Source organism: Rattus rattus, chromosome 2 (assembly GCF_011064425.1).
Source record: "Rattus rattus isolate New Zealand chromosome 2, Rrattus_CSIRO_v1, whole genome shotgun sequence".
NCBI classification, from domain to species: Eukaryota; Metazoa; Chordata; class Mammalia; order Rodentia; family Muridae; genus Rattus; species Rattus rattus.
In genome coordinates this window covers 4,020,695-4,032,288 of record NC_046155.1, presented here as the reverse complement: position 1 = coordinate 4,032,288, position 11,594 = coordinate 4,020,695, and the positions used below count along the sequence as shown (strand labels likewise).

The 11,594-nt window shown below is 51.1% G+C and overlaps 1 protein-coding gene across 1 annotated transcript in view; it reads right to left on the bottom strand.

Moving 5' to 3' along the window:
- Positions 1-11,594, bottom strand: part of Lrp5 (LDL receptor related protein 5) — a 103,612-nt gene that overhangs the window by 56,810 nt on the left and 35,208 nt on the right. Inside the window, exons 3-5 of the mRNA XM_032891291.1 lie at positions 9,895-10,092; positions 7,726-7,922; positions 5,946-6,077 (exon numbers count right to left, since the gene is read on the bottom strand). Coding sequence (XP_032747182.1) covers positions 5,946-6,077; positions 7,726-7,922; positions 9,895-10,092 — 527 coding nt within the window. The remainder of the gene's footprint in view (positions 1-5,945; positions 6,078-7,725; positions 7,923-9,894; positions 10,093-11,594) is intronic.

Sequence of the window (11,594 nt, the reverse complement as noted above, 5' to 3'; positions counted from 1 at the left end):
TGCTATTAAAAATTCACGGTCCATGGTTGAGAACAGCAGCTGCCTTCTGTTTGCAAAGTCAGTGCCAATCAAGGCTGCGGGGCAGACTCCCCCACAGGACCTCCTTTCTTTTCCCTTTGACCTACTTCCCTGATAAGTGACTAGCCAGCCAGACTCTGGGAACAAACACACCCATTATTCTTGGCCCTGGCTGAGGGCTGCCTGCCCATCTGGCTAATCTGTCCGGGTGGGTGGGTGGGTGGAAAGATGGATGGATGGATGGATGGATGGATGGGCGGACAGACGGATATGAGGTTAGTCAAAGTAGCTCCAGTTATCCCACCTACCCACCAGACCTAACAGTGAGGCCTTCTGTTCTTTCAGCAGCCCCCACCAGACTATCCCTGACAGTCAAGCATCTGTTAAAACTATGTCTTGAAGGAGTGTGGGGGAGAGGGGGTGGCTACCAAATCCATGCCCGTCCTGTTACTTGCTAGGCCTTGTCCAGACGACCCACAGCAATAGGTCCTGTGGCCAGCTTTGCCTGGTCAGAGTCCTCTGGTCTGCTGATCCGTGGCCTACGCAGTAGGATACATGTTGTTAAGTCACTGTCCCAAAGTCTAGGTGACAAAAGCCAGAACACCAGGGTGAAGGGTCCACAAAGAGCAGGACTCGGAGACTCTGACAGTGACGGAGCTGCAGGCTGCAGAGGACAGACAGCGGTGGTGACTCCCAAATAAGGCCCCTGCTACTGCTGTTTTTAGACCATTCCACATAATTGGAAAAACATGGGGGAAACCAAAGCCAGCTGCCTGTGGAGGCTGATGTAGAGGGGGCAGGGAGGGAGGCTGGCCCAGGCCGAGCACACACAGCTCTCAGTTCCCAGCTTCCTAGAGCTGACAGTCACCTTGATCTATGGAAATCTACAACACAGCCACACTCAGGCCTCACAGCTCTAGCTGAGCTGAAGGGTGCAGAGCTGATATGCTCTGCTGGTCTTGCTGCAGCCACCTCAGAAGAGCTGAGAGATTGGAAGCAGAGACCCAAAGGCAAAGGTCCCCTGCCCATAGAGCCTGAGGACCCCAATGCTCCTGAGCTCAAAGGACAGGTACGCAGTCTGTGCTCACATAGGCAGTGTGAGAAGTTCTTTTTAACATGCTGGCACACGCCTGTAATCTCAGCACTTGAGAAGCAGTGTCAGGAGAAATGAATTTGAGACCAGCCTGGGCTACATACTGGGTTCCAGGCTAACCTAGACTACATAGAAAGATCTTTTTTATTTTTATTTATTTATTTTTAAGATGCTTCATGAGCTGGGGAGATGGCTCAGTGGGTGCTTTGTTCTGTGTGAGAACTGGAGTTCAGACCCCCAGAACCTATGTAAAAATGCCAGGCAGCTGTGGTAGCCCCAAAACTTAGGAGACAGAGACAGGGTCCCCAGACCAAGCTAGCTATCTAGACTAGATAAATCATGGATTCAGATGAGAAACCCACCTCAGTACAGAAAGGAGATCATGACGGAGAAAAATATTATGTCAAATGGTGGCCTCAACATGCACAAGGCCTCACGTTCAATCTCCAGTTATCTAAGGGGAAGGGTCTGCTCTCTTCACCTCTCAGAGAGGAAGTGGCTTAGGATCTTGAGGGATCCCACTCCACTTGGCAATGGCCACACAAGCATCTGACCCTTCTCCCCCCAGTTTATAGGATACTCCCCACTGTCCCATTAACTGGGGTCCTGAAGGAGATACCGTCTCAGGCCCTACTTCAAGGGAGACTCCAAGCTGACTTTCATTTGCTCAAACTGAGGTCAGAGCAGGAATCTCTCATCTCACACTCCATCAAGTGAGGTCCAGGAATCCAGCAGTCATGCCTGGGGTTCAGAAAGCAAACTGGGAGGAGGGGGAAGCCTTGACAGTGGCTCCTCTCTCTTCTGTGTCCACCTAGAGGAGCAGACTCAGCCACACTCCAGCCCCGTGCCGTCAGGCCTGTAGGTGGTTAGGATGCCTATGTGTCTCAGGAGTCCAATGACAGCCAGGCCACTGTCCCTGCCCTAGGTCAGCACTGGCCCTGAAACCATGAAAATGGAGCCATGCATATTCAGAATCCCCAGGATAAACACACGCTTCTCCAACAGGTCACCAGCCTGTTTGTCTACTCACTGAGATCTCTCCAGCCCGATCACCACAACCTGGCACGAGCTAGCCTTGGCACCTACTTGATTCCAAACATTCTGGGAGGAATTGTTCTCTTGGTCTCAAATCAGAGTGTCTGCCTGGTTCCCAGATCAAGTTCAAATTCGAGTCCAGTTCCTACTTGCCAAGTGGTCTTGGACCTTCCTTCAACCACTCCAGAGGGCTGCAATTGCTTCCTCACTGCAGATAAAGGAACTGGGGCCAGAGGAGGCTGAGTCTGTCTCAAAGAAAGCAGCCAGGACACAGACTATAAAGCCTACTCTGATGGCTAGGAGAGGCTGAAATTTAGGTGCCCTAAGGTGGCCAGTGAGTTTCCTTACCACCAGAGAGAAACTGGATCCTAGTCGGACCAAGACAACCAGTCCCCATGTTCTCCGCACCCATCACTTCCAAAGCTCCTTTGGGAAAGCCATGACCTCTCCCCAGCACAATCTTGCCCTAGATCTTCATTTCTGTTTCCCTATAGATCTGTCCTCTGGGCAGGGACAGCTTACTCATCCGGCTTTCCCTTACAGGGCAGTTTTCCCCATATGGCCTCAAATGGATAACACTAGAGATCTCACAGAGGCCACAGTCACGAGATCCTTAGGTAGCCCCCGGTCACTCCCAACTCTTGAGCCCTCTTCTCCATCTGACGCCTGTGAGGACTCCCCCAAGTGCTGGTAGCTACCCACGGGCAACACTCTGCCCTTTGAGCCATCCCTAACTTTTCTACAGAGACACCTGCAGGAAGCCTCTGAGTACCAGGACCTCAAGGCCACATCACTTAGCCAAGGATGACCTTGAACTTTTGATCCTCCTGCCCCTGCTCCTGGGTGCTCGTGTTAATTGTGCGTACCACCGCCAACACCTGATTTGTATAGTGCTAGGACTGAAGCCCAGCCTTCATGCGTGCTGGGCAAGCAATCTATGAGTGTACTGAGGTACACCCACAGCCTAATCCTGGATTCTTGATTCTTTCACCACCCTAGCAGCTAGGAACTGTCCAATGGATGAGGGCACAGAGAAAGTGCTGAAGGAGACGAGGCTGGGAATTCCCGCCCTTAGAGAAAACAGCTGTCTCTCAGTCCCATCTCATAGGAGACAAAATTCTGGGACACAAAAACTAGAGTCATCCTGAGAAAAGAGAACTTCAGTTGAGAAAGATGTCTGCAATATTGGGGCACTCAGCCCTCAACTGGGTGTCTTTTCACACCCTCCTCTCACAATACAGGGGTATATGTAGACAAGGAGAGGCGAAGACTGTAGGGGCCAGAGACGTGCAAACGGCACTTTCCAGACACGCCAGGTGACGTGCATACATGAACTGATGGCACACACAGGGGTAAGTCGGATGAAATCCCAGCACAGAGAAAGGGGTAGGCGTGCGCCCCACCCTAGGCAAGAAGCATGCTGCAATTGATAGCTTCTGGGGAAGGGAAAATCCGTTTTCTTCAGCAGAGTAACACTGGGTGTATCAACACACGCCAGGAAGCCCTCAAGCTCAGGAGTCGGTCAACAAAAAATCCGACTCAATAGTCGTGTGTGTGTGTGTGTGTGTGTGTGTGTGTGTGTGTGTGTGTGTTGTTTTTAACAGAAAAAGGGGATATGCAGTAGGGTGGGTGGGGAGGTGGGAAGGCCCTGGGAAGAGTTACAAGAGGAAATACCATCAAAATGTATTATATAAGATTCTCAAAACATAAATAAGATTTTAAAAAGTAAAGAAAAATGGCTCCATCTTAGGCAAATGTACCGAGCATTTCCTTAATGACTGGTGTGGGAGGGCCCAGCCCGCTACGGCTGGTTCCATCCCTGGGCAGGTGGTCCTCAGTTATCTAAGAAAGCAGGCCCAGCGAGCATGAGGCCCCAGGAGGGCTCCTCCACAGCCTCTGCTTCCGCCCTGTCCTGATTTCCTTCCCGCCAGGATGGACTATGACCTGTGAGACAAATAAACCTTTCCTCTCTAAGCTGCTTTTGACAGTGGCATTTATCACAGCAATAGAAACCTAACTAGGACACACCTTTTCTCTCACCTGGAAACACATCACTCCTTTGAACACAATACCACAGTCAGGGCAGCTGCAGCCAAGGTGGAAATAAGGACTTAGCAGACTGAAGTCCACTGACTACAGGGGAGCCCTCAGCCTGTCGCACACTCCCACCACTGGAGGGCTCTGGGTGACACAAATCCTTTGTCCTGTGCGCTTGGCGTTCTCTGACAGTCTTTCTAGGAGTGCCTTCCGTAGCTAGTGGAGACGAGATTCCTAGGAAAGTGGAACATGTGACCCCTGGACATCTGAGTCACTGAGGAACCCAGCTCCCACAGGAAGGCCAGGGCCAGCTGCTCATCCTGACCTCCAATACCACAGGTATCTACAATGTAACTTCCACATGGCAGAGCACACAGCAGGGGCCAGGAAACCCTCAAAGTCACACCCTATGCCTGACAGCAGCTGGAGCTGAGCAAGGCCACCCCTTCAGCCCCACACACTGACATCAGGAGATAGCCTTGGGGAAGCTGCTTAGACCAGGCAAGATGGAAGGCAGATGCCTCCCCAGTCTTTCCCTGTGGGAGAGGGCCAGTGGTGAGGAAGCAGGCTCTGTCCCCAGAAGGAAAAAGGGAGAACTAGCCTCAGGATGGCTGTGTTCTCACACCTGATAGGATAAGCCCCAGAGTCTACTCGGAGAACTATCCTCTAGGTACATGGGTACCAGAAGGGTCCACCCGAGGCACCACAACAGAAGCACCTTTTCTGGAGGTGAGGATGCTGCCCACACCAGGAACCCGGAAGCAGCCAGTGCTGAAAAGTGATACCTAAGCCAAAAGGTGTGTGAGTCAAAGGGGGAAATGTGAGGGCGCACACCTTTGAGCCCAACACTCAGGATGAAGAGGCAGGCGGATTTCCCTGATTTTGAAGCCAGCCTAGTTTCCAGGACAGCCATAGCTACATAGAGACCCTGTCTTAAAAACAACAAGAGGTATGCTTAAGTTGATGGGGGAAACCCATAAAGCCAGGAATTTCAAAGAGAACATGATTGGTATATGGAAGGGTCTAGAATGAGGAAAAAGAAAAGGAAATTATGTAATTATGTTATAATCTCCAAAAAAAAAGAAAGAAAAAAGAAAGAAAGAAAGAAAGAAAGAAAAGAAAAGAAAAAATATATTTAAGAAAGAGGAAACCCAGCTCTCTGAGTCAGAAAGAAAACTTTCAACAAGACTGACTTGGAACCCACATTTGCACGGGAGCGTTAACAGAAAGGTAAGACTTGAAGTAACTGAAACACAAGAAGAAAAACAAACACAGATGCAGGGAAGCCAAACCAAATCCATGTCTGCACTCACAGTGCGTGGCTGTTATACTCCAGAGGGCAAAACTGATACCAAATAGGAAAGCTCACTGTGGGCTAGCTCTCTGTGCCCCACCCACAATGCCTCCACCCTTTGATTTTGACAGTTAATAGCTTTTGGATAAAAACTCAGGACAGCAATCTTTTAGGCTGTGACCATATGTTGACATGCTCAGCACCTTAAAGGCATTACTAAGTCAGGACATCATTTTTTGACGAGGGACCCATGACTCCCAAAGAGTTCTTCCATGGGTTAAACACAGCCCAGAGCTGACAGAATCCAGCTCCAGAGACAGCAATGCTCAGTCTCCACTAAATCGAGCAGACCCTTCTGAGAGGCTGCCATGTTTATTTTGGGGGCACCATGTTTACTTTGGGTAGTGACAGCCACGCTCACCAGGCCAGGCCCCACCTGCCCCTGCCAGTGCCAATGTTCTGCCTCACCTGCCTTACAGGTCTTGCCATTGTCCTGCAACTGCACACCAGTAGGGCAGGCGCAGGAGTAGAAGGGCTCCCTCGGGGACAGCAGGCACAGGTGGGAGCAGCCGCCGTTGCCTTCCTCACATGGCGTGTGGACTGGTGGGAACAGGACAGAATGGAAGGAAGTTGCAGTACAATCTGTGAGCTCTCCATTGCCCAGCCGCTCCCTCCCATATGGTCTGGCATCCCACACTTTCTCACGTGTCCTACAGGACAGCTGTCAGGTGTCCCTGGCCCTACCTCATGCCACTGTCTCACGGTATCATGACTCGTCCCCACAGGCCCTCCTAGTCCTACCTCACTGCCGACCACCCACGTAGAGGACCTTCAGCCTCGGCAGCAGTTCTGTAGTTTCTCAGAAACCATCCCAGACCTGCCCTACCCCTGCAGGGAACATTCTCCACTCTAAGCTTTCTCCAACAAGAGGACAAACTTTCAAAGGATGCTACTTTTCCCAGGAAAGTCACCCGTCATGCTTCCACGGAAATTCTCAAGATCAGCCAGCTTACACAGCAATGCCTGGGAAGCCTGGGTTAGTGGATTCCTGAGCACACCCTGTCTCTTTAGTCTGCCTGGACCCTGCAGGCTCCATCCACACAGGGTTACTACACTCAAGTCCCTCCCCCATGCCCTTCTATGACCAATGTACAGCTGAATCTAAAAAGGTCCCCAAACCCTCCTTCTACCTCAGGGACGTGGGGCTCAGCACCCTGAAACATTGTCAAATGGAACCCAGTTTTCTGCAATTGACCTTTGCCCTCCCAACACTCTCAATGAAAAGTGGGCTGCTCCAAGAGCAGAGGAACTGTGTGTGATATTCTTGCCAAGATCAGAGACCACCTTCCCCACTGATCCTACACTAACTTTTGTGGCTTGACTTCTATAAAGTGTGGCCACAAATATTGATCTTTGGTCCCTTCAACTTGATGAGTCTAGAACAGCCCCTTCCCACCTCCCATCCAACCCCACATTCTGTCACAGAAGCTCAGCATCACCAGGGACTTCTGCAATTCTACCATATAGGACCCCGGGGTGAGAAGACAGACCCCAAGCAAGTATTTCACACATCAGGACTCTACTGGGCCTTCACCTGCCCTAGAAAGCCAGAAACAGCTGTAGAGAGACCCTGTCCACCATACTAGCCTGTCTGGACTGTCACATACAGAAGCGCTGTACAGGTACAAGCATATTCACATATACCATGTACACACACATGCGCCGCACACACACACACACACAAACATGCACACATATGCACACAAACAGGCACGCACACACGTACCCACCCACGTACTCGCTAGCACACGCAAGTTCCTCCTTCTAGCCAAGCATGCACTTATGTCTCTGGATGGATGTCTCCCTGCTTCTATAGTGTAGAGGCCTGGTCTGGTCTCTCCTTAGCCCTGTCTACCTGCTCCCCTACAGCATAGCCTGGACCCACTCTGACCCACTGTTTGACCCTAGACTGCTCCATTTACCTAACTGAGCCTCACATCTGGGTTATGTCCTCCCCATCTACACCCTGCCTATCCGTACCAGCTGATCTGCCTGATGTAGCTTCTCTTACCTGCAAGCCCTACCCTGTCATACCTATCCCCTGCCCCACCCATCCCATCCCCAAAGCCTGCCCCTGCCTATCCCCTGCCCTACCTCTCCCCTGCCCTGCCCACCCCATCCCCAAAGCCCGCCCCTGCCTATCCCCCCTGCCCCGCCCACCCCATCCCCAATGCCTGCCCACACTTACAGGGAGGCTGCCGTTCCTGGCTCAGCACCTGAATGTCCATGGGTGAATACAGAGCACTGAGGATCTCCTTCCTCTTCTCCCCTGTCCACTTGTTGCAGGCGTGGATAGAACGGGTCTGCCAGTCTGTCCAGTAGAGTGTGTCCCCAGAGAGTGTCAGGGCAAAGGGGTGAGTGAGGCTGCCCTCCACCACCTTCTGCCTGCAGCAGGTAGGAAACAAGCAGCGTGGTTAGAAGATCACCACTCAGGTCAACTCTGACCCATGCTGGAGGCCCTTGGGCCCTCCCAGACCCCACTATGTCTGTCTGATCAAAGGGAAGCAGCTGCCGACACACTCTCCTCACTCGGTCCCTCCACTGAGCTCCCAGCCAGCTATCCATCCATGCCTGTGACAGAAACATGAGTGCCCTGGACAGAGGGACAAAGTGCCCCTAGGAAGAAAAAAGCATGCAGCCACACCTGGAGACAGTTTCTGAGAAGCCTGGGTCCCAAGACCTGATGTACAAACAACTTCCTGCTGATTCAGCCGGATGTGTTCTGTCCTACAGTCCACACCAGCAGCAGGGAAACATTCTCAGCCCTCTGTGTTTAGAATCTCCCACACAGTGCACATCACGCTTAATGAGATTATGAACACTGGTAACAGGACTGGAATTAACACCGCCAGCAACTTGTGGTTGTTTAACGACCATCCCCACCGCAGCAGGCTCTGGCCAGCAGTATGGCCTTGGGACCCTGCCTATACAGGAGGTGGTGTGGGGTTTGCTGTGAGCATCAAATGAATGGGTCAATGTCCCTGGGTGCTGACGCTATGGAAGAGTTATCACTGTCTCTGTCATATTAACTGTCACCCTCTTGCCATGACCCCTTTGCCAAGGCTCCCAGGCTGCAGCTTTCCAGAGGCTGGGCCAGTCTTGCTCATGTTGAGATCACTTGCTCCCACAGTATTCCAAGGCTACCCTGGTTTCCAAATCACAGATTTGGACTCTGACCAACATAACCCGTGCTCATTTTCACCCTCTCCTACAGATGACAAGACAGGCTGGACGTCATCCCGAAGTGAATGTGGGCCTTCTTAGCCTAACTGAAGGTGAACCCTTCACACCTATGCACATGGCCACATGAAGCAGGACGCTGTAACAACCAAGTCTGAGAACTTATTCATCCTCCTGTCCCCTCCACTGATCAAGCACTGTGTGCACAGTCTCCAGCAAGACTGGAGAGAGAATAATAATCACACAGCCGCTGGAGATACTATGGAAGAGGCAGGACAAAGAGCAATGAATGTCCCAGGCCCAGCCAGATCTAAGCCCTGACTAAATCCAAAACAGTCTGAACGCTGAACCTTTTATTTGTTTTTAAGGTGTATTTTTATTTTCATTTGTGTGTGCAGGTATGTGCATCTGAGTGCAGTTGCCCAAGGAGGCCAGAGAGGGTAGCAGATAAGCCTCCCAACATGAGTGCTTGGAAGTGAACTCAGGTTCTCTGCAAGCACAAGTACAAGTAACCACTGAGCACCTCACTAGACCACTGAGCACCTCACTAGACCACTGAGCACCTCACTAGACCACCTCACTAGAGACCACTGAGTACCTCACTAGACCACTGAGTACCTCACTAGACCACTGAGCACCTCACTAGACCACTGAGCACCTCACTAGACCACTGAGCACCTCACTAGACCACTGAGCACCTCACTAGACCACTGAGCACCTCACTAGACCATTGAGTACCTCACTAGACCACTGAGTACCTCACTAGACCACTGAGCACCTCACTAGTTCCCTGAACACTGAGATTTCCTTACTCATAAGAAGGAAGAAGGAGGGAAGAAGGAGGAGGGGGGGAGGAGGAGGGGGAGGAGGAGGGGAGAGGAGGAAGAAGAAATGGTCTTCAACCTCTAGCATGTGGCTTCTAGGGATTGAACTCAGGAGTTAGCTTGCACTGTCAGCCATCTCAGAGGGCTATACATGTTCCTCTCACACAGTTTGGAAGGAATGTTCAACATATTGCTGTAGAAACAGTCACATCAGCTGTGACATCGGGCGCGGTACCATGCTGTTTCCAAAGTTACCCAGCAATCCTTAGGGACTCCAGGGAAGAACCTAAGAAGCCTCAAACCCTGGGAATAACAGCTATGGTGGGGAGGGACCTCGGTCACCACGCACTCACCGGAAGGAGCCGTCCAGGTTGGCACGGTGGATGAAGCTGAGCTTGGCATCAGCCCAGTACAGCTTCTGCTCCTCCAGATCAATGGTCAGCCCATTGGGCCAGTAAATGTCGGAGTCTACAATGATCTTCCGGGTACTGCCATCCATCCCTGCCCGCTCGATCCGGGGTGCTTCCCCCCAGTCAGTCCAGTACATGTACCTAGTGAGGAGGCAGGGATAAAAGGAAAGACACAACGGATCTGAGGATTGGTTCTGACCCCTGACACAGCCCTGAAAGCTCACCCATCAGACCCGTGAGAAATAACAAGTGATTATGGTTTGAGGGACCCAAACTTTAGGTTTTTATGTTAAGAAATTAAAATAGAAACAGAGATTGCTTGAAATACTTAAAACAGGAACATACCTTCACCACCACCTCCATCTCCTATAGCCAAGGCTAGCCTCACTCCACTGCTTCCTCCACCACTCCTTCTCCTATAGCTAAGGCTAGCCTCACCCCATTGCTTCCTCTACCACCTCCATCTCCTGTAGCTAAGGCTAGCCTCACCCCACGGCTTCCTCTACCACCTCCATCCTGTAGCTAAGGCTAGCCTCACCCCACGGCTTCCTCTACCTCCTCCATCTCCTGTAGCTAAAGCTAGCCTCACCCCATTATTTCCTCTACCTCCTCCATCTCCTATAGCCAAGGCTAGCCTCACCCCACAGCTTCCTCTACCACCTCCATCTCCTGTAGCTAAGGCTAGCCTCATCCCACAGCTTCCTCTACCTCCTCCATCTCCTATAGCCAAGGCTAGCCTCACCCCACAGCTTCCTCTACCTCCCAAGTGCTAGGATTACAACCATGTGCCATCATGCCCAGGTTTTTCTTTAAAATACTTATTTTTATTTTTAGTGGTGTGTGTGTATCTGTGTAGGGGTATGTGTGCATGTGAGTGCAGGTATCCATGGGGACCAGAAGAGGGTATTGGGCCTCCTGGAGCTGGTTGTAAACTGTGAAAGTGGTTTCTAAGAACCAAGCTGAGGCCTCTAGAAGAGGAGTACTGAGCCAGGTCTCCAGCCCGAGGAACATGTCCTTAAGAATATAAACTGCAGGCTGCAGAGGTGCATCAGCAGCTGTAAGAACACTGGCTGCTCTTGCGGGTTCGGTTCTCAGCACCCACATGAAGGTTCACAGCCTCTAGAGCTCAATCCCAGGGGATCTGGCGCCTTCTTATGAACTCAATGGGCACTGCACACATAACACGGCGTACTTACATAAACACAGGCAAAGCACTCATATACACGTAAGATAAAAACAAAACCCTTAAATATATATACATGTTATACATACACATTCACATATACGTACATAACACATAAATACATATGTATACATACACACACACACACACACACACACACACACACACACACACACTTGAACTGACAAGGTAGCTCACCAGGTAAAGGCACTCGCTACACAAGCATACAAGTCTGAAGTACTAAGTTAAATTAAATCTCAGAGCCTACATTTTAAAAAAGCAGGTGGTAGGACACTTCTTTAATCCCAGCACTTGGGAGGCAGAGGCAGGCAGAGTTCAAGTCCAGCCTGGTCTATAGAGTGAGATCCAGGACAGCCAAGGCTACACAGAGAAACCCTTTCTGGAAAAACAAAAAAGCAGGATGTGGCGGCAAGGGCAGGAGAACCACCAGAAGCTTCAG